The sequence below is a fragment of the Lichenostomus cassidix genome, unplaced genomic scaffold (assembly GCF_008360975.1).
Source record: "Lichenostomus cassidix isolate B80296 unplaced genomic scaffold, HeHo_3.0 HiC_scaffold_508, whole genome shotgun sequence".
Lineage (NCBI taxonomy): Eukaryota > Metazoa > Chordata > Aves > Passeriformes > Meliphagidae > Lichenostomus > Lichenostomus cassidix.
Window position 1 is genome coordinate 26,642 of NW_028147781.1, and position 24,729 is coordinate 51,370.

Consider the following 24,729-nt stretch of genomic DNA (forward strand, 5'->3'; position numbering starts at 1 on the left):
TCATTTATTATGTGTAAGGTTTATTTATCATTTCTTTATTCCTCTGTTGGTTTCAATGATTTCCGAGCCTGCTGTTTGAAGCAAGGGAGGTGTCCCTGGCTGATCGGTGGTGGTGGTGGGAGCTCCTTGCACCTCGAGCTCACACCTGACACACCCAGCAGGCACAGCCTCTGACGGGTGGAGCTCAGAGCAGGAGGGATGGCTCTGCGTTCTCCAAACCCCCTGCGGCTTTGAACTGTCTGCACCCCATCTCTTATTTATTTTTATTTTGTTCCCTTCTTCCTTTGTACAAAAAGACCATTTTTAGTGAGGTTTTGTGGTGCTGATGAAACAGCACCATGGTGAGTCTCTGTGAGTTGTGAAAATCATGGAATTCATCCCTGAGCTGGTGAACGACCTGTGGGAATCGCTGGCACTGGATCTGACTGCCACCAGTGAAACCAAGGTTAAGATAAGGCATAGAAACCCCTGATATCGAGAATTAGGGAGTGTGTGATATCTGAGGCAGGGAGGGAACCTCGAGACATTAAAATAAATTGATTAAGAGTGACTTTGTGATCTGATTCTTGGGATGCCACAGCCCTGGAGCTGTTCAAGGCCAGGTCGGATGGGCTGGGAGCAGCTGTGCTGCTCAGGCTGCACATTTCCTTGCAGGGATCCCTCTGGGGCTGGAAATCCACCCCAGAACTCCCTGAAAGGCAAAGCCAGCCCTGTTTCCTGCCCAGATGAGCTTTTCCGCCCTCGAGGTTTGGCAGCTCAGGTGACAGAGGCAGCGCAAGGCTCAGGATGTGGACATTGAAAAAAAAAGCTGTCCCCACCTCAGCCTGGGGCTGCCGAAGCTCTGTGGCTGTTCTTGTACCGTTTCCTTCCTGCACAGGCAGAACTCACTAATTTCAGACTCCCTTCTGAGCTACACTCACATTTCTGTGTCTGTTTGCTGCTTTGGAAGAAGAATTCCTTGATTTCCTCCCTCCTCAGCAGGTTTCTGCTCCTCTGGAATGATCAGCTTATGGCAAATTCCTGGGGGTGCAGAAGGAAACAAGCACAGCACAAACTCTGATGGTTTGGGAGTATTCAGGATAAAAATTAAATTGATCCATTTGTGCAACAGCTGATGGAGGAATGCTCACAGTGCCAAGGGAAAATTGGAAATAAAAATGATTTGGGAAGGTTTTGTAACTTCCAGGAAAACCTGTGAATGGGTTCATGGCTGCTGAAGGAAGGAGATTTCTGTGTTTCACCTTCTGGATGTCAGGAGATCCAAATTCCTGGTCACATGGCTGATAAATCCCATTTTTCTGTGCCACACTGCCCTTCCCACAGCGAGGCTGAGGGGTGACAAAGTGCTGTGAGATGATAAATCCCTTCCCCAGAGGCAAGGATTTGGCCAGTGACCAATTCAGAGGGATTTGAAATCAGCCTGGCAGGCGATGGAGGCTTGTTCTAGCTGAATGGGTTTTTACTGAGAATGGGAGGAAAATGAGATACAGAAAATATTCCATGTTCTCAGTACCCCTGTGTGATGCATAAATCCTCCTTGGTGCACCAGGAGCAACCCCAAAATATTTTCCACACCTCTGCCAGGAAGTCTGAGGGATTTTTTTAAACCCATTTTAACTGTAATCAGCTCCAGGAATTAAATACTTCAAACATTCAGGAATTGAATGATGCAAAAATTCAGGAATTAAATGCTCCAAACATTCAGGAATTAAATGCTCCAAACATTCAGAAATTAAACGATCCAAACATTCAGGAATGAAATGATCCAAACATTCAGGAGTTAAATGCTCCAAGCATTTAACAGGAGAACGGTGTGGAGCAATAATTGAAGATACTCCATCCTGCCAGGATCACCTGCTTGGCATTCCAGGAATCCAAGTTTTATGGGATTTTTTGCTTCCACCAGTGTGAGGTAAGGTTAAAACTGGGATTTACTGGCCTGGGCATACTGCAAGAATTCCATGGAGTAAGAGGACAAAATTCCAAAGTGGAGTTTCTCTCCCGTTCTGCCGTTGGCAATCCCAGTGCTGACACTGCCTCGGTCGCTGCTCCAGGCTTTTATCCACAATCCCAATTTCCCTCAAAACAGCCTTCCCACGCTTTGTGGGGCTTTACATCCACAGGCTCCCTGTTGGTGGACCTCAGGCAGGAGAGCAGCTCCTCGGGGACCAACATCTGCTCGGGGACATCGCTGGGCGGTCTCTGCTCCCAGCGGTTCTCCGGGAAGGATCCGAGTCCTGGCCAGGCTGGCAACGCCTGGCTGGTGTTGAGGATGAGGTTGATCTTCTCCAGCAGGCACACCTGGGGCGCTGCTCCCTCCTGCTCCCACAGCTGGGGCCCAGGGCTGGTGTAGTCCCCAAAGAAGGTTGCCATCTCAGGTTCTGGGGTCGCCGGCGGCTGGGTCGGGTGAATTCCCGCGGCGACGTATCCCAGCGCGTTCCCGTCGGAGAGCTGCGGCTTGTAGGCGCTGAGCTGCTCTGGGACTGGGGCTCTGGGTGGCACTGCTGTCCTCGGGGGCTGAGCCACCTCCTCCCTGGGCTTCCTCCCGCTGGCCAGGCTCTGCTGCTCCTCCTGCGCCGGCATCTCCTCGATCTGCAGAATTCCGGGATCGCCGGAGCTCAGGAATGGCTGCTGGAGATTGCTACTGGGGAAATCATCCTTGTCCTGGGGGAAAAATGATGGATGAGGTAACAAATTGGCAAATTTTGTAAAGAGGAGAGCTGTCACTGGAGCTCAGAGCAACCTGGCCCAGAGGAAGATTCCCTGCCCATGGTGGGGATGGAATGGGATGGAGTTTAAGGTCACTTCCAGCTCCAGTCAGCTGTGGCCACAGAATACAGAATATGTGGAATTAAGGTTTAAAGACCTCAGCTCATCCAGCCTCCCACACACCTTGGAAATGCCTGGGAAAGGATTCCTGAGCAGTTCCCAGTCCCTTAGAGCTTAACCCTCTTCCCATCCCTGTTTCTCCCAGCTCTGGAGCAAGCTGCCTTCTCCCCAGTAACAGGAAGGAAATGGCTTCAAGTGGTGCCAGGGGAGGCTCAGGTTGGATTTTAGGGAAAATTCCTTCCTGGAAAGGGCTGTGTGGGTGAATCCCCATCCCTGGAGGGATGTCAAAGCCCTGTGGATGTGGCACTTGGGGACACGGGGCAGTGGTGGCCTTGGCAGTGCTGAGGGAATGACTGGACTCAATCTCAGAGGGATTTTCCAATCTGAACAATTCCCTGACTGTGTGATCCCAAACTTTAATCCGAAATGAAGCAAAGCCAGGAGATAACTCTGTCCTACCTGGAGTGACTTCACTGCAGAGCTGTTTTCCACGTGGGGGAACTCTTCAAACAGCCACTTGGGCAAGAGGGACACCATGGTGGCCTTAACCCTTCACCAAAAGGGAAAACACAAACCCCAGATGTGAATCCATTTGATTGTTCAGATATTCCTCATGATGACACTGTCCTGGCAGGAGTGACACACAAAGTGCATCCAGCCTCTGAGGGGAGCTTGGAAACTCTGCATCCCCCATTCTTTAATTTCACCAATTCCATGTTTATTTGACTTTTTTTGTTGTTGGTCTCTGCCTTACTTTAGAGCACAAAATGTGCTTTCATGCAACAATCTGATAAATGTATGACATTGCCCTCAGGCTGCAGTGAAAAGGAGTCTGCAGCTGATTTGAAAATATCCCAGAAGGAATCTTATATTTCTTCTACATACTAAAAATGCAGAGTAAAAATAGGTATGACTTGGAAATAAGAAAAAACGTGTGGAGGAGAAAGGAATACCTTTTCCTGACTGATTTTTTAAACATCACAATTGCAGAAAGAACTGATAATCCGACCAGGCTGAGGCTCAGTCCCAAAAAAACTCTGATGTCATCGTCTGCAAAGGGATGGAGAGAGAAGAGGTCACGCCTGGGGCTCAGTGATTCAGGCAGTCACCATTTCCTACCTCACCTGCCAGAACTGCTGACGTGAATTCCTCAGCTTGAGTTGGTTTTGCTTTTGGTTTCAGTGCTGGGAGAGATCACAAGGTGACCTTCACCAGGGGGTGTGCAAGGCAGGCATCACCAAAGCCACAGCAAGGGGTGGGAAATGCTCAAACAGACCCCTGCTTCAAACCAGGAGATGGAATCAGTCTCTTGGGCAGGCTGAGTTTATATTCAGCCACCTCCCACTTGTCCTGGGCATTGTGTTTGAAGCCTCGTTAGAGAGCAAAACTGAAGGTTTGCATTATGTGGGAGCTACTCATCCATTAAACACCACAGCCTTCCCTCCATGGGGGTCATTAAAGAGCGAAAACGTCCTTTTTTTGGCTCTGACCTCCCCAAAGTGTCTGGGAGCTCTGAATTTCCCCTGCCAGGCGCTGCCTGGGTTAAACTCCCACCTGTGGCCAGGAGAAAGCCTGGCTAGCCCGGGCTGAGCTGCTCTCCTTACCCTGCGGGATCTCGCTGTAGATGCTGCTCAGCAGTGGCTCCTCCGGAGGGACTGCGACAGAAATGGGGAAATGGAACTTCGTTTAGAGGATGAACAGAAGCCCTGGCTTGGTTTTACTTTTTTTTTAGAAAAATAAATCATGGTGTGATGGGAAAAGCTGCCTGAAGATGGGAAAAGCTGCCTGAAGTAATTAACAACTCCAGCTCTGGATGGGCTCTACACAATGTCCTTATTTCCCAGAGACCCAATTCAGTGAGGTGTTGATCAACACCTCTCCCCAAGTACAAAACACCTTCCCTGCCCATCCCTCTCCTCAGCACCTGAAACACCAATTTAGTGCCCCTGGGGAGCTCCACCATTTCTCATGAGCACCCACAGGTTGTTTCACAGGGTGCCAGAGAAGCTGTGCTGCCCCTGGATCCCTGGCAGTGTCCAAGGCCAGGCTGGAGCAGTCTGGGACAGTGGAAGGTGTCCCTGCATGGCAGGGGTGGCACTGGGTGGGATTTAAGGTCCTTCCCTCCCAAACCAGTCTGGGATTCTGTGATTTCCCAAAGTGCCTCAACCCCATAGGAATGAATTTTGTGATCATTTCTGTGCAGCCCTGCTCTGACTCCGTGGTTTATCATGTCCTTTATCTTCAAGGAGCTTCCCAGCTCTAGGACACCCAGAGCCACCCCAGGGATGGAGATGATGATGTTCCTTTGCCAGCTGCCTCCTGCTCCTCTCCAAAACCATTTCCAGCACTTAAGCTGCCTGATCCCATTGAAAATGTCCTTTCCAACCCAAACTGTTCCATGGTTCCCAGTCCAGGGGAGGAAGGGCAGGCTGTGGCTTGGCCACTTGCTCTCTGGAAAAGCTGTTTTCTATATTTTGGTTTATCTGCACCGTTTTGTTGTGAAAAGGCAAACAGCAGCCTCACCTTTCTGTCACAGAAAGGGACAAAAATTCTCCTGGTGCATCTGGGGAGGGAAATGTGGTTTTGGGTGGGTTAGGTCTGTGCAGGGGAGCAAAGACCAGCTGGAGAAGGGTTTGACACAAATACATTAATAATGCAAATAAATACATTAAAGAGAGGGTCTGATAGATTAAACCCTCATTTTTTCACCTTTTTTTCACTTCACCCCCTATCCTGCTTTCCCCTGCTCGGTGGGAAGGGTTCACCCTGTTTCCAAACCTGGAATCCCCAGACCTGGGCAGGCTGTGGGGAGGAGCAGCAGCTTCTCGAGGCTCACCTGGGCTGGAGCTGGGCTGGCTGATCCCCTCGGGGTACACCGCGTACAGCGCCGCGCTCCGAGCCGCTCCCGCCGCTGCCCCTGCTGGGAAAAACCAGAGCTGCCCTCAAAATGTGGATTTAAGCTGCTCTGAAGGCTCCGGGCTTGGTCAGGGGGTCGTTACGGAGGGGTGAAAGCAGATGGATTGGCCTCGGTGGGTTTGGTGGTGTTTCTGACTCACCAGCTCACTTTTTCTTTGTTTTCCTTCCCTCCCCATCCTCTCCTTTCCCCATGATTTTCACCCAAATCCCTCTGACTGCCCTCAAATCTGCAATTGCCTCCATCCTCCTTCTTCCCCAAGCATTCTTATTGTCCCAACACCCCCAAAACAGGCAGACAGGGACTCAATTTCCCATGAAGCCACCCCTGTAATCTAATTTGGGTGTATAATGTCCCTAGGAGCTGCACCAAGGACAGGCATTCCTGGGATGTCTCACCTCGGATGTAGGTGTGTGTTTCCTGCGGTGGGATTTTTTCCCAAAAGTACTGCTCCTCCTGGCCGTGCTGGGAGGTGGAGAACCACTCCAGGATGAACCAGAGCGGGGATTTCTCCCTGTGCTGGGGAGGCTGCCAGCGAACCAGCACCCTGCTCTGGTTCTCAGGCTTCAGCTCCAAGGCCTCTGGAGCTGGGAATTCTGTGGAGAAAGGGGGAGAGGGAGTCACCCCAACCTCGGCTTGGAGACTGGGAAGAGTCAGCCAAGCCCAGGAAAAATGTGTCTTTCTTGGAAGGGATTAAAAATTGAAGGGTGAAGAAGAAATGACAAATGTGTCTTTCTTGGAAGGGATTAAAAATTGAAGGGTGAACAAGAAATGATAAAAGTGTCTTTCTTGGAAGTGTTTAAAAATTGAAGGGTGAACAAGAAATGATAGAATATGACAGCTGTATATGGGTGTGTAAACCAAAATGTGGGTATACCAAAAATAAGTATAAAAATCGATGTTTATCTATTGATCTCTATTTTACAGAATTATCTAGGTGCCCCAGCAGTGCCAGCACAGGGGACAGGCAGTGCCCACCCTGGGACTGGCACTGCCCAGGTGCCCTCAGCCCTCCTGGCCAGCTGTGCTCATGTCCAGCCAGATGTGCAGCTCTGTGCTGCACGTGCATCCCAAAAAACTCATCATCAGCTCTGTCATGTCCCTGAAATGCTTCACCTGCCGTTTCTTACAAGAAACGTGAGCAGTTCTGATAAACGTGAGAGATTAGAGTTTTTTCCACCTTATTTCTCTTCAGTTTCTTTTTAGTCATGTCTCTGTCCTCAGCCTGCATGGGACTTTCCCCTCCTATTGCTCACTCAAAAAGGCATTTTTCAGAACCAGGAAAGCGTGGTTGTGGGGAAACCACAGCCCAGGGCACAGGGAGCCTGAAAGGATTAAGAAAGGATTTTTTTTCCCCTTCCTTTTCGGTTTGCAAGGACCCAGATTGCTCTGGGGGCTGGCAGAGGCTGCAGGAGCTATTTTGGGGGGCAGGGAGCAGAGGAGTTGCACCCTTTGCTTTTCCTGCTAACATGGGCAGTGCAAACTTAAAAATAAGTTGGTTGCTGCAGCTTTAGGAGGAAAGAAATGAGATTCCAGTGCTTAAGGGGCTCCAGGAGAGCTGGAGAAGGACTGGGGACAAGGATGGAGGGACAGGACACAGGGAATGGCTTCCCACTGCCAGAGGACAGGGATGGATGGGATCTTGGGAAGGAATTGTTCCTGGGAGGGTGGGGAGGGCTGGGATGGAATTCCCAGAGAAGCTGTGCTGCCCCTGGATCCCTGGCAGTGTCCAAGGCCAGGCTGGAGCAGCCTGGGACAGTGGAAGGTGTCCTTGCCATGGCACAGTGAGACAAGATGGTCTGTAAGGTCCCTTCTGTCCCAAACCATTCCAGGATTCCAGGATTCCATACACAGCTGTGGAGCATCTCCAGGGGCTGCTGGGCTGGTCTGGAGGATGGAGTGGGCAGAGCTCTGCCAGGGCTTTTCCCTCTCACAATCCAGCATTTCCCCTGCAATCCTGACAAAACCCAGTCCCTCCAGCTGGCGGGGTGACACCTTACCTCCCCGAGCCTCCCCCCAGTTCAGGGCGATGCTGGCCGGGCTGGAAGCCCCTCTGGAGTTGTGCGCGGTGACGAGCAGGGTGTGAGCTGCCGGCGGCACCAGCACGGTGCACGCCGTGCCGGACGTGTTGCACAGCGCTGCCGTTCCCTCGGGGCTCAGGGCGGACACGGCATAGCCCAGGATCCTCCCGCGGGCATCCCGGGCTGCCAGCGGCTGCCGAGGGGGACACGGACAGGATTGGTGGGGTTTGACACCGAGACACCCAACCGGGACACTTGTCCCCTCGGCTGGGTGACATTTTACGAGGTTGGAGAGATCCAGCTTGCAGCTGGGGTGGCATTTTCCTGCCATCCCCTCGGTTTTCGGCAGGGCGGCACCTCCGGCTGCTCGGGGAGGAGCAGCAGAGCCGAAAATTCCCCGCGGCTGCCCCGGAGCGCCTTACCTTGATCAAGACCGTCACCTCGCGGCTGCCGTTGGGGAAAGCCTGGCCCAGGCGGCGCCACACCGCGGGAGGGACAGCGGGGGCTGCGGGGGGAGAGCGGGACACGGCTGCGACACCGGGGGGACACCGGGGGGACACCGGGGCTCCCAGCCACCCGCAGCCATTCCAGGAGCCCCTCCTAGCCGGGGGCTCCGCGGCTGAGAGGGGAAATGGAAAAGGGCAGCTTTGCTGATTTTCGGGGTGACACATCCCGGCTTTCCCGCAGCTATCCTCGGGCACCCCGGGGTGGCTGAGCTGGCAGTGTCCAGCCTCGTCCCGGGGCCAGCAGCTGGGATGGACGGGGGAAGCTGGCTCGGGGTGACAGGGATTTGTCGCGACACCTCGGCTGATGCGGTTTTTCCGCCCGGGGGAGCAAGCAAGCCGCTAAAGGTCATGGAATCTCTCAGGCTGGAAAAACCCTGAGCCCACGGAGCCTCAACCATCCCCAGCACTGCCAAGGCCACCACTGCCCCGTGTCCCCAAGGGCCACATCCGCAGGGACTTTAAATCCCTCCAGGGCTGGCAAATGCCACCCAGGTGTCACCGAGGCCGAGCCTACCTGCCTCGGGGGTGCTGTAGAGGAAGGGAGAGCTCCAGGCGCTCCAGGGGCTCTGGGCGGTGCTGAGGCGACACCTGGCCTGGAACACGAACTGCGTGTCACTCTGCAGCTCGTGCTGCCAGCGGGGACCGTCCTGAGCCGCGCTGTCCCACGGCTCCACCTGCGGGGGAAGCAGGGCGCTGGGGGAGTGGCACCCAGGGTGTCCCCAGTGGCACCCAGGGTGTCCCCAGTGCCACCAGCACCCCGGCACGGGGAGGTCACTGCCCTCCTCCTGTGCGCGGATAGGGGCGGGCAGGAGCCACACTGTCCCCTCTGGTGACACACTGGTGACACACTGCTGGAGCTCCCAGCCTGCTGTCACTCTGGGATTCCAGCACCATGGAGATTTTGGGGGCTCCTGTGGATTTCCAGGGATGCTTCCAAAGGTGGAGCTGCCCCAGTGTAGTTTTGTCTGGGGTGTGGCTGAGCATCCCAGAGCACTTTGTGCCTTCTCCTTGCAGGGCAGAAAACGTTTGGGAATATTTTTAACGTCCTGTCCAACCCCAAAAGAGGGGGCTGCCTGTGGCTGGGGGTGCACATTCCCCACTGGCCCCAGAGCAGAGGGGTGAGTTTTGAATGACCCCAAATATCCCCATTGCCCACGGGGTCTCCAGCAGGGACAGGACTTGTTAATGGGGGTTGTGCAATGGGGGAGGTTTTGGGGTCCCGGGGGCCTCACATGCCATGTTGGGGTGCCAGTGGCTCTGTGTCTCTCCTCGCAGTGCACATCCTGCAGCCGCGTCCTGCTCCTCCAGCGGGTGGTGGTGCAGGGAGGGGACATCTCTGTCGTCTCGGCACCGATGGCCTCGGGGGGAGTGGGGACCACTGCGGGGAGAGACGGGAATGGGTGGGGTGGGGTGGGGGCTGTCCTTGTGCTCAGGAGTGTCCCCAGAGTGACACCACAGGACAGTGCGAGTGGCTGTGCACAGCCCCAGCACACTGTGCTGCTCAAGGGTGGACAGAGGGATGGATGGATGGATGGACGGACGGACGGACGGACAGACGGAAGGACATACCGAGCTCCTGCAGGCTGAGGTGCCGAGGGGCCGAGCGGGCAGAGCCCAGCGCGTTGCTGGCCAACACCCATGCAGAGTAGCGGCTCTCGTTACGCAGCTCCCTCAGCAGCACTGGGGAGTCTGCAGGGAAGATCTTTTCCTCCTCTTCCTCCTCATCCTCTGCCATCACCCTGGGAAGCAGAGAGAGCCCTGTCAGTGCCCATCCCAGCCCCACACACACTGGGACAGCCACCCCAGCCGCTGAGGTGTCCCAGCTCATGACCATGGCCATCCCCAAACGCAGAGTTGTCCCCCCTGAAGGAAACCAGACAGTCATTCCCTTCTGTTCTGACACTGCTGCCAGGGAGTTGCATTTTCACGGCGGGAAGGGAACTTTCTCCTTCCTTTCTGGCTGCATGGTTCGGTTTGATCCCAAGCAAATTTAGGCAGGAGCTTTATCCCTTCTCTTCACAAACCTCCATATGACGGGATTTATTGTCTTTGAAAGGAGTCAGATTAACTGAAAGCCTGCCAGGCTGGTGCCATGGGGATTCAGCGGCCGGGGACATCCCGGGATGGGCTGTGACATGCCAGGCTGGTGCCATGGGGATTCAGCGACAGGGGACATCCCGGGATGGGCTGTGACATGCCAGGCTAGTGCCACGGGGATTCAGTGGCAGGGATCATCCCAGGACGTGACTGTGGCACACCCTGCAGCAGCCAGCGCCTCTGCTTCAGCTTCGAGCTGGAGTTTCGGGTTTGGGGTTTGGGCAGCGTGAGGTTCACCCTCTCTTCAGCTCGGAGAGAGCCCAAGCACCTGCAAACTGCTGCTGCCATGTGCCAGGGCTCGATGGAATCCGTGCTGTGCCGCAGAGCCCAGCCCGCGGTGGGACGCGCGGCTCTCGGGCAGGAGGTGACAAACCGCGAGCTGTGGGAACCGTAACCGGGTCACTGCTGTCACCCGGCGCTGCCACCGAGCCCTGCCAGCCCCGCGGGTCTCACCTGCGCAGGTGGAGGCTGTACCGGGTGGGCAGCTGGGTGACCCGCCCGGCATCCCAGGCGCACCGCAGGCGCTCCGAGCCCTCGGCGATGGCGCAGCTCAGGTTGCCGGGGGGATCCGGGGGGTCTGCGGGGGGATGAGGCGGGGTGAGGGCAGGGAGGAGCTGAACCCCAGCTCCTCAAAGCTCAGCAGCAGCAGGTCAGGGGTACTCACAGCCTGCCCGCACCTCCGTGCCGCACACCAGGCGGTCGGTGCGGCTGTCGGCGCAGCGGGAGAAGCAGGTCACGGTGCCGAAGGGCAGCCGGAAATCGCGCAGCCGGAGCCGCACGGCGCTGCCGCCCAGTGGCTGCAGATCCCCCTCGGCGTGGCTGTAGTTGAGCAGGATGACGAGGCGGGCCGAGCCGCAGCCCAGGGCGGAGCGGCAGGTGATGGAGATGTCGGAGCCCAGCGGCACCACCGGCGCGGGATCCACCCACACGCTGCCCCGGCACTCCATGCTGGCGGCACCTGAGCCGAAGCGGGAGGGCTCGGGGGTGTCCCGCGGGACGAGGGGTGCCCGTGGGCTGTGCTGCTCCGCAGGGAGCTGCTTGGCTCCCCGGGATGCAGCGGCAGCAGTGGCAGAGGGGATCACACCCGCCCCAGCCACCTTGCAGCCCGGGGGATGGGGAAAGAGGGTCACGAGTGATGCTGGGGAGAAATTGTTCCTGGGAGGGTGGGGAGGCCCTGGAATAGAATTCCCAGAGAAGCTGTGGCTGCCCCTGGATCCCTGGCAGTGTCCCAAGCCAGGAGCACCCGGGCATAGTGGAAGGTGTCCTTGTCCAGGGCTGGATGAGCTCTGAGCTCCCTCCAGCCCAAAGCAGGCTGTGGCTCGGTTGGATCACCAACCTGTGCTCAAACCCCCTGCCTGCAGCAGCGCCCCAGCCCCCAGTGACTCATCCCAGCAGATCAGATCAGCTCGGTTTCGCCAGTTTCACCGATTTCAGGTTTTGCTCTAATGTTCAAATGACTGCAGGGAAATAACCTGCGCTCCACAGAGCTCTGATCCCCAAGATTAGGGCGGCGGAGGCGCTGCCCTTTGCTATCAGATGAGGCTGAGCGCAGCCCCGGCTCGCAGCCGCTATCAGCTCCATCTGGCCTTCCTGGAAAGGGCACGGCTGTGCTCCAGCTCCGTCTGCACGGGCACATCCCGGGGCTCAGCACGGGGGCTGCCAGGAGCCTGGATGTGCCTCAGCTCCGAGGATGGAGCGGGAAGGAGAAGGTGCTGCAGGGACCTCCCTGCAATGCTCCCCCAAACCCCACAGCTGTGGTTTTGTAATTCCCGCTCTGAATTCCCTGTAGGACCAGGGCGATGCTCTGGGGTCAGTGTGGTGGCCAAGCTGGGTCACTGTCACTTACCTTGGCACAGACAGCAGAGCAGGAGCACCAAAGCCTCACTGGACTCCACCATGGCCCGGGCTGCGGCCGCTGCCCACGCGTGGCATAGTCTGTGGGGTAAAAAATGATGGAAAATCCTCCTGGAAAGCAGCTTCAGCACGGGCAGGAGAAGCAGGAGGGGGTGGGAGAAGGCAAGGTGGGTTTGTGACAGGGAAATCTGAGCAGCCCTGCCTCGGGGAAGGTGGGGTGGGTGGGTCAGGGGTGCTGCCCCTCTGCTCAGAGCTCCCACAGGGGTGGGAGAGACACGGACCCACTGGAATGAGACCCCAGAGGTTCCCTGGGGGTCAGGAGCGCCTGGGAAGTGTGGAGGGGCTGGGAGAGCTGCTCAGCCCGGAGAGGAGGGGCTCAAGGGGGTCACATCCTTGGGAATAGATGTCTGATGGGGAGAAAAGATGAGGGAGCTGAACTCCTGCCAGTGCATCCCAGGGACAGGACAGGAGGCAATGAGCTCCCACTGGAAATCGGGAAATTCCAGCTAAACGTGAGAAAAATCTCTTCAAAGGTGGCCACAGTGGGGTTGCTGCCCTGAGGGCTCATCCTGCAGTCTCCATCCCTGGGATGATCCCATATGGTTTTATGGCACAGAAAATTCCTGTTTCCAGAGCATCTTTCCAACATCTCCTGCCCAGGCTGAGCAATGGCTCTTCCCAGACAGCCCCAAAATCCCAGGCCAGCACTTCCCACCTCTCCCCACGGAACCACCCTTGTGTCTGCATCCCGCAGCTCCTTAAACCTTCCCCTGCTCCCTTTGCCTCTTTGGAAACATTCCCACAATCCAGCCCCCTCCAGAGGGAATCCCAGCCTCAGCAGCCTGGCGGGATGTGGGGTGTGGGGCTGGGATGGCTCTGCAGTGATCCAGGCACAGACAGGTGAGGAGTGGGGAAATGCAATCCCGGGGGGGAGATTGCTCTTTTCCAGGGAGAATTGCTCCGGGAAGCATCCAGCATGGCACAGCCCAGCCCCCCGGAGCTGGGGTGACCCCAGCCCCCCCCCCAGGCCCATCTGAGCAGACCTGAGCCAGCCCTGACACCCCCATTCACCTGCCCGGGGCTCAACACCAGCAAAGCCCCCCACTCCATTCCCTCCTTGCCCCCTGCAATACCTGCTGTCAGGAACGGCAAGTTTTCCCTGGAGAGAGGCCAGAGTCCACAGGAAAAGCTTCAAAATGCCGTTTTTCAGCCCAAACCAGGCCGCCAGCAGCAGCGAGTGCTCCGGTGCTTCTCGTGCGAGGTGAGGTGACCTGGTTTGGTTTTAGGGCTGCTCAAGCACGAATGAGTCAAATTTCAAGTGCCTCCCTATTACCTGACCTACAAAGAGAAGCTGTCGGTTCCCAAGTGCTCCACGAGCCTTCTGCAAGTCAGAAAAAAATGAAAAAAATGCAACTGAGGTCCTGTGGAAAGAGCTGAAAACACTAAATCTGTCCAGTTCTCCGAGGGATCACAGGCTCTGCATCCTCTGGGAATCACATTTCTGTTTCTATTCCGATTTAGAGGCTTTTGCAGAATCCAATGCCGAAGGAACGAGGCAGTTTGGAGATGCTGGGCTTTGCTCTCACCTCTGGTAAAGTCTCCTCGTGCATCAGGGCTAAAGAAACGTGAATTCAATAAAAGGAAAAGCTATTCCATGGTGCCAACCCAAACCAGGCAGTTTCCCATCAGCTGCGCCAGGAGCAGAGAAACAGGAGCAGCGGTGAGGAGCAGCAGCTGGGATGTTTTGGGGTTCAATGCGGGGGGCTGGAGGCTGGGGAAAGCAAGGATTCCTTACCTTGGCGCTGCTCAGGACATGTGGCACCAGGAGGTTCCTCCTGCCGCTGTGGCCAGAGAGCATCGGAGGTGTCAGCCCGGGGAATGTGGGGCTGTAGGGCTGCCGGGCTGCCCTACTTAGGGCACCAGAGTTTCCTTTCCAGTCTGAGTCAGGCGGTGGGAAATCCCAGCATCCCTTAAAGAGGCAGCCTCGGGGAAGGGGTGTCTCAGAGTTCTGGCAGGATTTGGAGACACCCCGGCAAAGCTGAACTCATCCCCAGTGGATCGCTGGTCTCGTTGCTGGCGGTGAGATGGGAGCTGGAGGAAGGTCCTGGGTGCTGTCAGGGAAAGGACATTTTCCTGCTGATCCCAGAGGCATGGAGTGAAAAGTCCTTAAGGAATGGGGTTGTTTTCAGCAGCCCTGAGTGTCACCCTCTCTGCTCGTGCTGCTCCCCAGCTCATCCGAGGATGTCACCGGCAGCACATCCCCAGCGTCGGGAATTCCAAAGCTCCAGGGATGCTCCAGTGCTCTCCATCCATCCATCCATCCATCCCGCGGCTCCCTCTGCTCCTCCCAAAGCCCTGCAGAGCGCGTGGCTTCCTTTCTCACGTCGGTTGAAGAGTTAAACCTCAAAAACAGTGTTAACCTCATTAGACGCTGCAACCACAGGAAACCCCGCACTGCTCCCGCCTCTGCCTCGCGGGAGGAAATGCTGGCGAGCAGAATTTACCCAGCCCGGGGCAAGGCAGAGCCTCTCCCTGCCAGCAAGCCCTGGCTGCTCCGGGTTTGGCTGATCCACGGGGATTTTTGGTGGAAGTGAGAGTGTGAGCCTGCTGGCGCCGCGGGGTGAAACCTCGCTGGGTGGTGTGGTTATGTAATGGATGAAATGTGCCTGGAGGGTTACAGGAACGAAAGGGTTGGTGTTACACACAGCCTGAGCAGGACTGGGGGGCTCAGTGGGAGTTTTGGGGTGTGCTGGGAGTGTTTAATGCACGGAGCACACATCTGGGGCAGGGCTGCACAGCTGGGGCTGGGGCAGCACCGAGGACAAGCACAGCTGGGCCCGGGGGGCACATCTGGAGCCAGGGCGGCACATCTGGAGCTGGCACGGTGCATAGAATGTGGAGCTCTCCCCGGGCAGGTGTCGCAGCCCCTCGGAGCTGCTGGTTCCTGCGTTTCCCAGGCCACCAGCGACCTTCCGCTGCCGCTTTAACTGCAGTGTCCTTATCTCTTCCCGAGCTGCAGCTCAGAGCCCCGAGGGCAGCGCGGTCAGACTTTTCCCTCTTTCCCACAGATTTCTCTTTCCCATGCTCAGGAATCTCAGTTGCTCTGAGGCAGCTACATCATCCCAGTTTTCCAAACCCCATGGTGTTTGGGGTTCTTTGGGGTTCGTTCAGATATTCCTTACAGCCTGCTGCGAACTGAGGGCAGGTTAGATTGGGTTTGGGGAGGAATTCCTCCCTGTGAGGGTGGGGAGGAGTTCCAGAGAAGCTGTGGCTGCCCCTGGATCCCTGGAATTGTCCAAGGCCAGGTTGGACGGGGCTTGGAGCAGCCTGGGATGGTGGAAGAAGATGAGGATTATGCTCCCTTCCATCCCAAACCATTCCAGGACTCTGCGATCCTCTGGCCAGAGGTGGAAACACCTTCCCAGCATTTCAGAGCTACAGAGAGTCCCTCCCGAGGCTGGCACGGCACAGCCCGGCAGGATTCCCCCAGCACAGCCAGGACGGTGCCTTGGCATCCAGCCTGGCACAGGGCTGGGGTCAGTTCCCCTTTCCCCCCGGCAGCACCAGGTTCTGGGGTCACTGTCACCCCCTCTCCCGGGGCTGTGCTGTGCCTTTCCCCTGCAGGCGATTGGATCTCCCCTCGCTGTGCCCTTCCCGGCCCCGGTGGCACTGCCACTGTCACCGCTGCTGCCACCCCCTCCGTGCCCCCTCCCTGTGCCCTGCCCTGCCGGTGTCGGGCTCCGGATCCTCTTTCCGTGTCCCTGGGATTTGCCCGCAGTCCCGGAGCTCTCAGCGCTTTGGCACGGAGCTGGCTGTCAAACGAGATTAGGATTAAAGCGGATTAATTTAGCATTTGTTATCGTTGCTGGGCACGCTCGGATTCCTGCCCTGCCCCGAGGCTGAGGGCAGCAGCAAGGAAAGGTCGGGACAGCCCGGCCGTGCTGGCAGGAGCGGAGCTCTCCTGTCACCCCCAGGCACGGGGGACACGGGTGGCACAGATATGGCACAGGCTCGTCACCTCGGGCGGAGGTGACACCCAGATCTTTGATCTTAAAATCGCCGCGGTGACACCTCGGCCCAGGAGGAGGGGGGACACCACCCCCGCGGGGACTTCCCTCCCCCAGCGAGGGACAGCGACATGCCAGAGGGAGCACGGGGCTGGGAAGGGGCGCTGCTCGCGTCAGTCCCGCTGGCAGCGCAGCCCAGCCGGGATTAGGTTCCTCTCTGCCCGGAGCAGTCAATATTCCCAAATCCAACCCCGCGCCGAGGGTTAAGGACAGCCGGGCTCGGGGCAGGAAGCAGGAAGGTGATGCCAATGTCAGAGCGGGTCGGACTGTGATTTTTGGCCGGGGTGAAAGGACACCCGAGATATGGCAAAGCTGCTCCCGGACGTGAAAGTCAGTTTGTCCTTCCTGTCAGCCGTGCCAGGGAACAGCCTCTGCTCCTTCCCTGCCGGGGGGGCAGCAGCAGGGGCACAGACCAGCCAGGGAAAGGAGAGTTTGGGCACAGTTTGCTTTTCCCTGCGAGGGGAGAGCTGGGGGGAGCCGAGCATGCCAGGGCGAGTGGCAGCTCCTGCCCACCGTGCCCCACTTCCCTCTGCAGGCTGCAGGCCTTGGCTGTGCCCAGGCAGGCCGTGGCAGCTGGATAATTGGGAATAAAGCTCTCCAAAAGGGGCTGTTTCCTCTGTAAACCCTGCCGTGGCCAGGGGAAATGAATATCCCAATGCTGCCTTCCCTCTTCACATCGGGAATAACCCCCAAAACGACCTGGAGGGGTTTCACAGCCATGTGGATGCTCATGGGACAGTGGTGGCCTTGGCAGGGCTAAACAGTTGGTGTTTTAGGGCTTTTCCAACCTAAGTGATCCAAGATTCCATGGAATTGCTGCTATTTCCAAACTCATCCCACATCCCCCTGCACTGTCCCCCATTTCCACAGCCACCCGGGGCAGCTTTGTCCCTCCACCCGTGTGCTGTCCCCTCAGGGGGCTCCAGGACACAGCTGGCCTGCGGGGACAGCGCTGTGCCCAGGTGGGATGTGGCTCCAGAATGGGGTCGGGAGGAGGGAAGAAGCAGATTCTCCAGCAGGGACAGACTGAGGTGAGCGTGGCACTCCTTGTCTCCCAGCTCAGCCTGTTCTCTCCGCTGCAGCCCGCAGGGCGGAGGTGTTTTTGTGCTCCGAGCTGCCTTGTTTTGGGATTTTTCCACTTGGCAGAGCATAGCCCGGAGGGGAAGATTTAATCTCTGAAAGGGAAGGGCTGCTGCCAAAATCCTGCGTGCGGGGTCAGCCGAGGGCAGCAGCCGGCAGGGTGCCAGGGACAGCGGTGCCAGCAGAGTCTGACCCCCCAGCTCCGCTGTGCGAGGGGTGGAGGCACCCCTGTCCCCCTGCCCGTCTTTGGTGTCCCCTTGTCCCTGCAGTGTCCCCATGCAGCGCCCGGTGCTCCCTATCTCAGCTCCCGTGTGACATTACCCGTGTCACCCTTTCCTCTCTTCATGCCACCTCTCCGTGCTGTGCCTCCCTGCCAGACCCCTGCGTGATCCTCTCCTGTGAAATGTCCCCGCTGTGCAATGTCCCCACCCAGACCCCAAGGGTTCCACATCAATGTCCCACCCAGACCCCTGTTCCCTGTCCATGCCCCCCATATCAGACCCCTACACTCTGTCCCTCCCATAACAACCCCCCCGTTCTATGCCCCCACCAATGCCCCCACCCCATCCCCCTCCGGCCAGTGCCCCCATACCAGCCCCCCCTGTGACATCCCTCTATCAATGCCCCTCATCCCGTTTCCCCCGGGCAGTGTCCCCCATTCCAATCCCATCCTGCCCCCATCCCTGCCCCAACTAGGTGCGATGACCACTTATCAGAGCCCCCATCCCATCCCATCCCATCCCATCCCATCCCATCCCATCCCATCCCATCCCATCCCATCCCATCCCATCCCATCCCCCCACCATCCCATCCCCATCCCATTATCCCATTATCCCACCCCGCTGCTCCCGCCCGGCCGCCCCTCCCCGCGCTGTCCCCGCGGCTGCGCAGCCCCGCCCGGTCCGTGCCGTGCCCAGCCCCGCCCCAGCCATGTCGGCCCCGCGCAGACGCCCCGCGGCCGCCGCCGGGGGGGGAACCGAGGGGGCGGCCGAGGGGGGAGCCCCCGCCGGAGCCCCCGCGCCCGGCGATGCGGAGCGGGGCATGGCGGCCCCGCCGCTCTGCCTGCGCCTGCTGGCCGCGGCTTTCTACGGCCTCAGCTCCTTCCTCATCGTCGTGGTCAACAAGAGCGTCCTCACCACCTACGGGTACGGCCGCGCCGGCGGGAATCCCCGGGGTTGGGTATCCCCCCGGGATCGGGATAACCCCCCGGGATTGGGATAGCCCCCCGGGATGGGGATCGGGACCCTCCCGCGCTCGGTGCCCCCCGTGCACCCCCCTGCCCCGGGGTCCCTCCCAGCCCTTGGCACCCCCCGTGCACCCCTGCTTTGGAGCTGCCACCCCCCGGTCCACCCCATCCTTCCCCTCCCCAGGCTGGGGTCCCCCTTGCCGCCCCCCCGGCCGGGCAGTGTCCCCATGGCTGTGGGTTTGTGGTCTCTGGGACCCCCCGTTTGGGTGTCCCCCTGATTTCCGCTCTGTGATTCCAGGTTCCCGTCCTCGCTGTGCGTGGGGCTGGGCCAGGTGAGTGGCACCCCCCGTGTCCCCGCAGCCCCGAGTTTCGGGGGGCGCTGGGGTCACCCCCTGCTCTCTTGCAGATGGTGGCGACCGTGGCCGTGCTCTGGGCGGGGAAGGCGCTGCGGGTGGTCAAGTTCCCTGACCTGGACAGACACATCCCGCGGCGGGTGAGAGCCCTGCCCGCCACCCGGACCCCTTCCCGAGCACCCAACTCCTTCTCCAGACCCCCAAATCCCTTTCCCGAGCACCCAACTCCCTTCTCCAGACCCCCAAATTCCCTTCTCCAGACCCCCAAATCCCCTTCCCGAGCACCCAGCTCCCTTCTCCGGACACCCACATCCCTTCCCGGGCACCCAACTCCCTTTTCCAGACCCCCAGCTCCCTCCCCGGCATCCAGCTCCCCTCCCCGGCCACCCAGCTCCCCTCCCCGGCCACCCAGCTCCCCTCCCCGGCCACCCAGCTCCCCTCTTTGGGCACCCAGCTGCCCTCCCCGGGCTCCTTTCCCCATCTGCAGCCCCTCTCGGTCTCCCTGGCACCGGGCTGGATGCCCCTGGCTGTTCCCGGGATTTTGCAGCTCCGGGACACGTGTGTGTGTGTGTGTGGAGGTTTCCATGGCGGGAGGGAATCATTCCGTGGCTATTTTTACCCGCCTCGGGTGCTCTGGGAGCTCCCGGGCCGCCTCGGGTCGCTCACAGCGTTATCCCTTTGCAGACATTTCCTCTACCTCTCCTCTATGTCGGGAACCAAATCACAGGACTGTTCAGCACAAAGAAACTGAAGTACGGAGGGGTTTGCCGCGCAGGGGGTTAACGGGGGGCTCGGGGGGTTCCCGGGATTGCCGGGGGGCTGTGCTGAGCCCTGGGGCTGGGGGTGATCCGGGCAGGAGCTGCCCGGGGCTGCACTTCCTTCCCTGCCCACGGGATGTGCCACGTGCTGATCCCAAATGCTCCCCGCGGGCAGGGAGGGACTCGGGGCTGCTCATCCACGGGGTGAGGGTGTGGGGTGTGCTGGGTCCCCCAGCCTGGCAGGGACACGTCTGGGTGGCTGTGGGAGCAATGCCATCCCATAAGGGAGCAATGCCATCCCATAAAGGAGCAGTGCCATTCCCATAAGGCAGCAATGCCATCCCATTAGGGAGCAATGCCATCCCATAAAGCAGCAATGCCATCCCATAAAGGAGCAATGCCATCCCATAAAGGAGCAATGCCATCCCATAAAGGAGCAATGCCATCCCATAAAGGAGCAATGCCATCCCATGAGGGAGCAATGCCATCCCATAAAGGAACAATGCCATTCCCTAAAGGAGCAATACCATCCCCATAAGGGAGCAATGCCATCCTATAAAGGATCAATGCCATCCCATGAAGGATCAATGCCATTCCCATAAAGGAACAATGCCATCTCATAAGGGAGCAATGCCATCCCATAAAGGAGCAATGCCATTCCATGAGGGAGCAATGCCATCCCATAAAGGAGCAATGCCATCCCATAAAGGAACAATGCCATCCCATAAGGGAGCAGGCAGGCTGGCCCGTGCTGTTTCCAGACCCCAAATCCCTGCTCCTGTTGGGATGTGGGGAGTGCAGGACACTTTTCACCCCTCTGCCTTTCCCTGCAGCCTGCCCATGTTCACAGTCCTGCGGAGGTTTTCCATCCTGTTTACGATGTTTGCCGAAGGATTCTTGCTCAAGTGAGTCTCCCCATTTCCCGGTGTTGGTGACAGGTCTGGGTTTCAGAGCTGCCTGCCCGGGGGGATTTTGGGGTTTGGGAGGAGGCTGGGCAGAGGGAGGGTGCAGGGAGCAGCTTGTCCCAGTCCCAATCCCAATCCCTTTCCCCAGGCGAGTCGGGAGAGAGGGAAGTGCTCTGCCTGCACTTGCAGCAGCCTGGCTGAGCAGCTCTTTGGGGTGTGCAGGGTGCTGTGCCAGCCCTGCTCCTGCAGGGACCCCAAACCTCTGCCAGAGTGCCCACAGCCCCTTGCAGGGCTGGCTCCATGGGCTGGGAGCTGCTCTGTGCCAGCTGAGCCCTGCAGGGACCCCAAACCTCTGCCAGAGTGCCCACAGCCCCTCCCAGGGCTGGCTCCATGGGCTGGGAGCTGCTCTGTGCCAGCTCAGCCCTGCAGCTCTCCAGAAACTCCCAACTCCTCCAGGCTGAGTTCTTTATCTTTAAAAAAAAAAAATCACAGAGATGATTGTCCAAAAGTGTCTCTACTCGCAGCTTCTGCTCAGGTTGGTTTGTTTGGGGTTTGTTTGAGGTTTTTTTCCCCCCTAAAGCTTCTCCCTGCTCTGCTCCAAGCCCTCCCACTATTCCCCAGGACTGAGCTGTGGCTGATGCTGTGTCCTCCTGTACTCTGTTTTCCAGGAAGAAGTTTTCCTGGGGCATTCAGATGACAGTATTTGCCATGATCTTTGGTGCATTCGTAGCTGCCAGGTGAGCTGTTCCCATCCCTGCATTTCCAGAGGGTCCATGCTGGTGGGAATGGAGTTCCACAGTGTGTCCCAAGCACAGAGGGATCAAACACTGAGCTCCCCCTCTCCAGACATGCTCTCTAGTAGGAAAGAATGTTTTCCTGACCCAAATCCCAACCCCTCCTCCCATGATTAACTTTTCCTGACAACTTGCTGGCTCCTCACAAGGTGGAAGGAACCTTCCAAGCGTTGTCCCTGTGCAGCCCAGAGCTGTAACTGCTGCTTTTTCCCTTTCCCCAGTGCTGACTTGGCATTCGACCTGGAAGGATACATTTTCATCCTTGTTAACGATGCCTTAACAGCTGCAAACGGTGCCTATGTGAAACAGAAGCTGGATTCGAAGGTGGGATGGCCTTTGGGGTGTGTTGGGGTGTTGGGTTTGGTTTGTCACCAGCTGGTTCTGTGGGGGCAGAGTGGGGAGGATCACCCAGGGCTGCTCCATGCCTCTCCCAAAATCTGCTGTGCAGAGCTGGAGAGGGAACAAGGGATGGAGGACAGGAGATAGGGAATGGCTTTAAGGTGGAAGAGGGCAGGGATGGATGGGATTTTGGGAAGGAATTCCTGGCTGGGATGGAATTCCCAGAGAAGCTGTGGCTGCCCCTGGATCCCTGGCAGTGTCCAAGGCCAGGCTGGATGGAGCTTGGAGCAGCCTGGGACAGTGCAAGGTGTCCCTGGGGTGACACTGGATGGGCTTTGAGGTTCCTCCCAACCCAAACCAGCTGGGATTCCATGCCAGATCAAAACTCCCACCCTCAACTCCTCTGTCTCACAATCCCACGTGGATTCTGCTCCAGGCCCATCTCAGCAGCAGCAATATAGGATTTTCTATTCCCATAAAACCAGCCCATGGATGTTTCCCCCCTGCAGGAGCTGGGGAAGTACGGGCTGCTCTACTACAATGCACTGTTCATGATCCTCCCCACCCTGACCATTGCCTACATCACTGGAGATGCACAGAAGGTAGGAAATCCATCCCAAAATCCCTGATTTCAGCGTGGGGGGCTGAGGAGGAGCTGGGGAAGGGCTGGTGGGGTCCCAAAACTGTCCCAAAACTGCCCCAAAAGCACCTCAGCAGGAAGGAACTGCCAGTTGGACGTTGGACTTCAATCCACAGAGTTGCTCCATTCAGGCATTTTTGTAATGCCTGAGGAATGGGGAAGTGGAGAGCAAGAAGAAAACCCAAATATTATTTAAAGAAGTCGAGTATTTCTAGAATCAATGAGTTTCTTCAAACTTTTTTTTTTGTCCTTCCTCTCTGGCTGAGGCAGTTCTGTTGAGTTGCTGTGTGGGTCAGTTTGTCTGTGGTGCCCCATCAGGGCTGTGGTCCTGTGAATGTGAAATTACTATTATTATTATTATTATTATTATTATTATTATTATTATATTCTTATTCTTATTCATATTTTTCTTATTTTCTTGTTCTTTTCTTACTCTTTTCTTGTTCTTTTCTTGTCCTTTTTCTTTTTTTGTTCTTTTCTTACTCTTTTCTTACTGTTTTCTTGTTCTTCTCTTGTTCTTTCTTTTCTTGTTCTTTTTTCTTGTTCTTTTTTCTTGTTCTTTTTTCTTGTTCTTTTTTCTTGTTCTTTTTTCTTGTTCTTTTTTCTTGTTCTTTTTTCTTGTTCTTTTTTCTTGTTCTTTTTTCTTGTTCTTTTTTCTTGTTCTTTTTTCTTGTTCTTTTTTCTTGTTCTTCATTATTTTACCTCTGGACCTGTATATGTGAAATTCTCCTTTTTATTATTATTTATTGTCATTGTCACTGCTGTTACTCCTGTTGCTATTTTTTAAAATTGTTTGTATTCTTCCTGCACTCGCTGGCAGTAAGAACTGCAGCTGGCTCTCCTGAGTGAGAAATCCCTTTTCCCTGCCTGGTTTTTGGGCATCTCCCTCTCTGTGTGCAGGGAATTGGGATCAATTCCCTCCCTGGGGGTCACCCTGGCTTCTGCCACCCCTCTGTCCCCCAGCCTGGTGGCTTTGTCCTCGAAGCTGGAATCCAGGATAATGAGCTGGCTTAGCAGGGCTGGAGGTGGCTCAGCTCAGCCCTGCTCTCCAGAGCTGCTGTATTCAGGATAAAGTGCTCATTTAGGAGCAGCAGCTCTGCCTGAGCAGGGAAACACTGCTGTGAGCAGCCTCTGTCCAGCCCGGGGAGAGAAATGGCCTTTTTTTAATTTCCTTTCCTCCTGAATCAACTCCTTTCTGCCGGGCGCAGCTCTGCCGGACAAAGATGCGCTCTGTGCCCGAGCTGCTGCCAGGAAACTCCGCCTTGGCAGCTCCAGGAAAAACCCCTTGGGAAGCTGCTGTGGCTTGGGGGGGTTGGGAGCTTTTCCCGTGCCTGTGGGGCTGGGAATTCTTGTGGTTCTGCAGCAGCATCCCAGGTAACACATGGGGCTTTGTGAGGGATGTGCTGAGCCGAGCCGTGCCGGGAATTCCTGCGGGAGAAGGGCAGGGAGGAGCTGCAGGAAGGTTGGAGTGCTGTGTCCCTCTGGGAGTGCATTCCCTGCACCCCTGGGGGCTTTGGCAGTCCCTGTCCAGCTGAGGGAGGCAATTCCAGCCCTGCCCTGCTCTTCCTCCTGCCTGAGGCTCGCAGGACCCTGTGGAGCTCCTCTGCTCCCTCCTCAGCTGAGGATTCCCCTTGGATTTTGGGTGTCTGCACGGATGGAGATCCCCCAGTTCCCTGGGACACAGCTCTCAGAGTGTCTGCAGACATCCAGAGGGACATTCCCTGTGTCCCTGGGTGTCCCTGGGTGTCCCATGGTCCTGTCCTGGGCACCTCTGGAAGATCCTGGTTCCCTCTCCCTGGTGAGATCCCTGATCTGCTCTGAGCTCTCCCAGCCTCTCCCCAGGAGATGTTCCAGGATCTCAGTGGTCCCTCTGGACTCTCCCTGTCTGTGGCACTGGACCCAGCACTCCAAAAACCCCAAAACCCCCAAAACCTAGGGAAAAAGCCTTTCCCAGAAACCCTGAGCCACTCACTCAGCACCATCTCTGGAGGTTACAGTTCCCTGGGGATTTGTCTGAGTGTTGTGGTTTGCAGTGAATGGATTCCCAAATGATCCAACCCTGGCTCACAGCCAGCTGGGAGATGTCTCTCCTGGTTCCTCTGGCTTGGGAGAATTGTCACTCCCTGCTTTTTCCAGGAGGGATGGGCAGAGGGCTGAGGCTGGAGGTGATGCCAGTGGGGTCACCCAGTGTCCCCACAGCCCTGGGATGTCACTCCAGGCTTGGAATTGGGTTGGTTTTTCCTGCTGTGCCAGGAAATCCCATGCTGGGGGGGCTGTTTGTTGTTTTGCTGGGAATTCTGTGCTTCCCAAGGGTCTCAGGCTGGTGTTCCCTGCAGGCAATGGAGTACCAGGGCTGGGCAGACATGTTCTTCGTCGTGCAGTTCAC

The 24,729-nt window shown here is 57.2% G+C and overlaps 2 protein-coding genes across 2 annotated transcripts; one reads left to right on the forward strand and one right to left on the reverse strand.

The window, feature by feature from the left end:
- On the reverse strand, positions 1-12,355 carry LOC146420878 (interleukin-12 receptor subunit beta-2-like). The gene is given in 15 exon segments (XM_085047932.1): positions 1-2,109; positions 2,112-2,664; positions 3,289-3,379; positions 3,783-3,879; positions 4,434-4,484; positions 5,666-5,746; positions 6,142-6,339; positions 7,744-7,957; positions 8,187-8,269; positions 8,785-8,944; positions 9,503-9,648; positions 9,840-10,009; positions 10,821-10,944; positions 11,032-11,325; positions 12,214-12,355. Coding segments are annotated over 15 exon segments (2,343 nt in total). The 5' UTR covers positions 12,266-12,355; the 3' UTR covers positions 1-2,080.
- A 5,910-nt stretch (positions 12,356-18,265) lies between these two features.
- Positions 18,266-24,723, forward strand: LOC146420879 (solute carrier family 35 member D2-like protein; the record flags this gene model as incomplete). The annotated part of the gene is made up of 9 exons (XM_085047933.1): positions 18,266-18,513; positions 18,853-18,886; positions 18,961-19,047; positions 19,592-19,659; positions 20,499-20,570; positions 21,239-21,307; positions 21,586-21,688; positions 22,213-22,305; positions 24,680-24,723. Coding segments are annotated over exons 1-9 (785 nt in total), but the record flags the coding sequence as incomplete, so codon positions are not given.
- Between the last annotated feature and the right edge of the window lie 6 nt (positions 24,724-24,729).